Raw genomic sequence first — 6,353 nt, forward strand, 5'->3', positions numbered from 1 at the left:
GAGGAGAGGCTCCGGGTAGTTCCATCCTGGTCCACCAACAGAGATCTCGGCGTTGCCAAGCGATAAGTGATGCCTGCTGCTCTCAGTGGATAGAGTGGAGTGATCTTCTCCATTGCAGGGTGGACCGTGAGAGATCCTGCTAGAATATTAGCTCTGTGTCCTCAGACAGGTAGGTCGTCTTGTTCCGCAGGGCCGTTAGGAGAGCTTTTTTTTTTTTTAAATTCTTTATTTTTGTAGTGCATAAGCTTTGAACAGATGCATGAGAGGTACCCCAAAGGCAATCCTCCAGCTTATAATTAACAGTTGAACATAGAGGTACATGTTAAATGCAGCACATTTTTTATATGGGGATAGGATGAGTGTTAAGCATTATATGTGTTCGTCGCTTAGGATGCTTAGGTATATTCGTAACATGGATACAATAGCGTTTTACTATCTAGTTATGATATTAGTATGCTGTGTCAGGAACTAGTATTTGCATATAAGCTATGTGTAGAATTGAGAGTTGACAACATATTCAGGTACATGCATTTAGACTATGTGTTGCAATTGCACGCATTTTTAAAGGGTAAGTAGGATAGCTTCAGGCTTTCCAACGTGACTATAGTGAGTGTACAGCATTTTCAACGTTAGTTAGTTAGACCTGTTGGTAGACCTACTTGAGTGTGTTATATAGCAAATTAGCAGGCATATAGGTTAGGGTGACGCTTATAGGTGAGGTAGTACAGGTATGTCGTCAGCCTCTTGAGTAAGTTTAAAGGGATGCGTCCCGGTTACAATAGGCAAACATAAAGGTGTATATTTAACAGGCTATCAGTAATGGCCTCTACAGTAGTATGCAAGAGATGGTAGAGTCAATGATTACTGTGGGTAGGCAATCCAGGCAAAGCTACAGTGTGCGCAAAAGAACAGTGGGGCAACAATGTAGGGACAACAATTTAGGAACCATGAGAATAATGTGAATGTCACTTTAAGCTGCTTGCTCTGTGGGCTCTGTGGTACAGCAAGTAAAGTTTATCAGTCTATCAGCCGATGCCCATAGAGGGGCAGTTCCTGTTATCACAGCTTACTCCGATGGAAGTTTTCTCCTGGGTCTTGGCCTCCCAGTCGTTGGGCCCAGGCTTCTCCAGGCTCACCCTCCAGCTCTCCGTCCGTGCGTTGAGTCGCGTCTCTGCCGTGGCGTACCGTGACTGGGATGTAGCTCCAGCACTGAGCAATAAGGTAGACCTCCGTGTTGTGGCACATGTTGCTGCCTCGACCGTAGAGGGTGAAGGCGTGTCGTGCTGGCTTCTAATTTTTTGCTCGTTGGCAGCCATCTTAGCTGCAGCTCGGTGGTCATCGCGGCAGGCACCCCCATTTCTCCTCTGCCGAGTCACGCTTTGCTGGCCGGATGCTGTCGGGGCTACCGTGCGTGGAGCAGGTTGTACACGGGTCCCGCTTTGGTGTGCGGAAGTGTGGGTGCCGGCTCCCGGTGTTTCCCGCCTTTGCGGTTTTCCGTTCGTGCGTTGTCGGATTACCGCCCTGAAGGTCTGCAGTGGGGATCCATAGAGGCGTCGGCGGGTCACCGGTCGGAGCCATGATGCCACCATTTGGGCCGCTTGGAGGTAGGACATTCCCCTGTCACGTAGTGCCGTGTGGAAGCTCGAGCAGAGTAGGTCAAGTGCTTCCAGGGAGTGTGGTTGGAGATGGGTGCCAGTGTTCCTTCTCTGTGGTTCTTGCTGAGCGGTTGTCGTGGATGAGCCCCTGCAGGCAACTGGGGTCGTGTGCCTAGCAGGCTTGCAGGTGTCTTGTGGTGCTGCGCCATATGCTTCCGCCATTTTGGAGGCCCCACCGCCCGCCTTGCTTGGTTTGGTCGCGGGTGTAGTCGGAGGGTGCTGGGCGTAGGGCTCAACTGTTGGCAGGGACCGGGATGTCCCTCACCGGTCCATAGGGGGGGGAGGGAGTGTTCCATGCTCGCAGGCGACTGTGTGCATCTTGCTGGAAGGTGGCCGCCTTTCTCTGCCGCCTCCCGTGGTAGGCCCCACGCTGCCTTTGCTGTGTCCGGTAGTCCCGGGTGTCGGGTTCGGTATCAGTCGGTTCGGGACGGTCTTCCCCGACCGATGGGCCCCCTTGCAGGAGGTTAGTGGCATTTTTGCTCGTTTTGTCGTTTTTGTGCCTGTTCTGCCGGAGCTCGTGGAGTGCACGTCTTCTCTGGTCGCTGGTTAGGCTCCGCCCCAGGAGAGCTTTTTTGTCCTGCGCAAGGGAGCAAAGGACTAGGATATCGCTCCCATCTGAAGCAGGGGCTCATGGAGATTTAGGCAGGCGAAATATACCATCGAACATAACTTTTTTGGCCTGTGTCGGTGGTAGAAGTGATGCTACCATGCGCCTACGGTAATGTGGAAGTTCTTCCGTGGTTATGGTTGCAGGCACATCGCGTATTTTTAGGTACCTTCAGTTGACGTCAGCGCCGAATACGCATGCGCAGCAAGAGCCGTGCTCGCATTCAAACTGTCCATAGGAAAGCATTTCTTAATGATGTCCTATGGATGTCAGCGTCTTCTCACTGTGATTTTCACAGTGAGAATCGCGGAAGCACCTCTAGCGGCTGTCAGTGAGACAGCCACTAGAGGCTGAATTAAACTGCTATGCTTACAGCTGCAGGGTTAAAACTAGATGGGCCTAGCACCCAGACCACTTCATTGAGCTGAAGTGGTCTGGGTGCCTATAGTTGTCCTTTAACATGTTTAGATTTTGTCACATTAACATATTTGATTTCTGATACAACCAGATACATCTGGCGGTTTGACTGCTTTTGATGCCTGGGAGTCTATGAAACAATATCCTTATCTTCTGCAATTTATTGCGACATCTAACATGAGCAATATACATCACTTGAATCATTTATTATTATTATTATTATTATAACAAATAACTAATGTGTTTTACCAATAAGACTAGATGAGACTGGAGACTTTTATTGCTTTCAAATATGTCCTGGGATATAGATGTTACTATTACTTTACTCAGCTTTACATCTGAAAGACAGAAGGTTGATTTAATTCTTCTGGGAATAAAACCTGTGTCCTTAAAGTTTGAACAGGTACAAACAGATGCAGCATTAATAAATGATTTCAGAGCGCACAAGTAGTGATATAGAGTAAATGTAAAGAGTTGAGTTACTTGACTTCTTAAACATGATGGAGATTGAAAATGCAATCCATATTCCGTGACCGCACCATGGAGGCTTTAACAAATGTTTAAATGAATAAAGTAAAATACTAACATTGCCTGCTAAAGCTGTTAACTAATTACATGTCTCAAACATTTTCAACACTTTTACCATTCTTGGCAAAGGAGAGTTAACATAGGGATGTAAATAGACTTCAAATTTAGTTACAGTGAAAGTTAGACTGAAAGATGACACAAGGTGCATCAAGTTCAGTCTGTAGGGCTTGGCAATATCTACTATCTTGCAGAATGTTGATCCAGAACATGCCAAATGAAACCTTTCACTCCTGCCAATGCAAAGCAAGCCAAACATTTCTTTCCCAATCCTATATATACAAGCCACATGTAGAAAATGCAATAGAGCTAATTCATTTTCAAGTAAATTTAGCTTTGTACCTTTAAACTAGGTTGATTATCAACACTATAACGAGATTGTAATCAGTTGCCTTTTGTCCAGCATATAAAAGTATAAATATTGTTACGCCTTTATGTCTCTGGAAACATTATTGGTGATTTTTGCCAAACTGTGGAAAACTGGCTTGGTGGCAACTCCAACTAAAAACTGCAACCTGTACCTCAAGTACCTCTAAGTGGCACTGTCACTTCTGTGGGAATTACATTATTTAAGAAATATTAAAAATCAATGATAACTTGTGTTAAAAAAGTTTAATGTCATGGTTTGTTTTATTTTAAAATGTACAATAAAGGTTTAGGAAGTGACAAAAGAGATAGAGTACAGTACATAATGCAAAAAAAATAAAAAATAAAATTGCTGAGCTGATACAGAGTTTCAGTTTCTTCTCTCTCTCTCTCTCTCTCTCTCTCTCTCTCTCTCTCTCTCTCTCTCTCTCTATATATATATATTCCAATTCAGAAAAGGGCAGTATTTATAATGATGATTGTTTGCAAAAAAACTTGATAAAGATTCAGAGAAGAGTCGAAGCGTTGTCAATACTTCCTTCTTTAAAATAAAAAGACTGCATTTTAGAAGAATCCTCAGGTGTGACTGGATATTTATTTTCTTATATTTATAATAATGATTGACAGTCAAATAGATGGTGGTTCCCAAGTCCAGGCTGTATGTGTGGATTTCTACATTTACTTTCAATTTGAAGAGGTGTTGCCCACCTTTTCATTTTTTTGTTTGATGTTGGGATGTCTTGCTGTATCCTTAGTCTGTAGCACCAAAATCAGGAACTGCTTTTGGGACATTATTGAGTGCACTATGGATTTGTCTTTTCCATTGGCATACAGTTAGGCATCACTCTAGTGACGCTGGTCTAGAAGATTGAGTTGTCCAATCCGTCCTTAGAATAAGGCTCCATCACAGTCTATTGATATTAAGTGTGTGTTTTGGTTTTCTGTATTGGATTTTCTGGTTTCAACTTTTGGCATTTCTGAGGTTGGTGGGGACACTGTTGGGGTACTGGCGGTTCGGATGACACTGTCTGCTCCTAACGGAGCTGTAATTACTACTACTAGCATTAACATTGGGTATTTCTAAACTCAGGACAAAATGTATAAACTATTTAGCACGGGTGTTTTTTGGCGGTTGTAGATGCGCAACAGATTTTAGGGGTCAAAGTTATAAAAAATGTGTTTTTAAAAAAGTTTTCATCATATTTTATAACTTCTGTTATAGTAGAATATATGATATGATGACAATAATGGTATCTTTAGAAAGACCATTTAATGGCGAGAAGAACGGTATATATGTGTGGGTACAGTAAATGAGTAAAAGGAAAGTTACAGCTAAACACAAACACAGCGGAAACGTAAAAACAGCCCTGGTTCTTAACAGTAAGAAAACTGAAAAACAGCCTGGTCACTCATGGGTTAAAAAAATATGTATTTCCATCTGTCTCATAACTCATACATTGCAATGATGTTATAGCAATGCTACCTGCTGCTTCTAGAGGAGTCCATAATGAAAAGGACATAATGGTCACCACCCAACCATGATACAAAGGTGTGACAATGCCTTTAGTTTAGCTAGAAATACATAAACCTCGTGTTTGCACAGCTGGCATTGCCCTATTTGTCCACATAAATGATGAAGGTTGTGATTTATGGCGTAATCCGGTGTAATACACCGCAGGGATGTAAGTGGAGCCCGGCAGACAGACCGCCCAGAGAGAGACTGATTAACTCTGCCAGGTCACAAGTTGAGCCGGGGACATGATATTGAGCAAATGACGCATGACGCTCCCCGAACCTTCTCCAGGCTCTGGCGCGCGCTGCCACCCTGGGAGTTGTAGTTCGCTGTCCTATCGTCGCTTTTCACAAAACACGTACTCCTCATGCGCAGGAAACTGCAACTACCATCATGCTCCGGGGCTGCGCCCATCCATTGACAAGTGAGAGGCAGAGCAGGAAGAGCGGTGTGTGTGTGTGAATATTGCTGCATTTCGCGGGAATTTCTATACAAGTTACAGTCGTTTGTTCGTGGGGGCAGACACATGGTTACATTCAATAGGTTTCCTGTTGTTTGGGATTGTTGACAGATTAGTGAAGGGGTGGGGTGTCAGCTAGGTGACAGGTGTGTGTGAAGGATTACAGCGCCTCCTGGTCATTATATTTTATATAATCATATATGAGCAGTCTGCTATAAGGTCCTGGAGTCTGCATTAAATTAATAATAGTTACTGCCACCCATGACTGTGTAAATACTGTTTGTGGCAGTCCCCCTTGTTTAGCAGTATTGGTGATAATATTATAAGGAGTGCTATTAGGACCACTGACTGCTTGAGTTTGGGCTTGTTGTGTTATGTTTTCATTATTCAGCCCACCTTTCTAGTTTTTTTTTTATCTTTCCCACAGAGTTCATAAATCTTCTGCCCCTGTAGGTGTGAAAGGTTATCATGGATGATGCTATAGGAACACCGACAGATGACAGCACAGATAAATTGGTACACTGTCCAGTATGTGACCTGGAATTATTAGCTACAGCTATCAACTCCCACCTTGATAACTGCCTGCAAGTAAAGCCCATAGAGGGGGTGGCAAGTAAGAAAAGACGCCTCTCCTCCCCTGAGGATTCAGGGATGTCAGAAAGTGCCCAACCTCTTAAGAGGCTCTCAAATGCACCCAACTTTCCTCTTTTTCACAAACCTAAATCTTCTGATGGACCGTCTGAAGAACCT

The 6,353-nt window shown here is 44.0% G+C and overlaps 2 protein-coding genes across 4 annotated transcripts in view; one reads left to right on the forward strand and one right to left on the reverse strand.

Annotated features, from left to right (window-relative positions):
- The window catches only part of MYLK4 (myosin light chain kinase family member 4), a 143,919-nt gene that overhangs the window by 114,840 nt on the left and 22,726 nt on the right, over positions 1-6,353 (reverse strand). The window lies entirely within an intron of this gene.
- The window catches only part of WRNIP1 (WRN helicase interacting protein 1), a 120,695-nt gene continuing 119,882 nt past the window's right edge, over positions 5,541-6,353 (forward strand). The window contains exons 1-2 of one of the 3 annotated variants that reach the window (XM_063451796.1): positions 5,541-5,591; positions 6,031-6,353. The exon at positions 6,031-6,353 is cut by the window's right edge and continues 324 nt beyond it. In XM_063451796.1, coding sequence (XP_063307866.1) covers positions 6,072-6,353 — 282 coding nt within the window. In that variant the 5' untranslated portion in view covers positions 5,541-5,591; positions 6,031-6,071. The other 2 variants (XM_063451797.1, XM_063451798.1) reach the window with 2 other exon arrangements.

This window comes from Pelobates fuscus, chromosome 4 (genome assembly GCF_036172605.1).
Source record: "Pelobates fuscus isolate aPelFus1 chromosome 4, aPelFus1.pri, whole genome shotgun sequence".
Taxonomy (NCBI): Eukaryota; Metazoa; Chordata; class Amphibia; order Anura; family Pelobatidae; genus Pelobates; species Pelobates fuscus.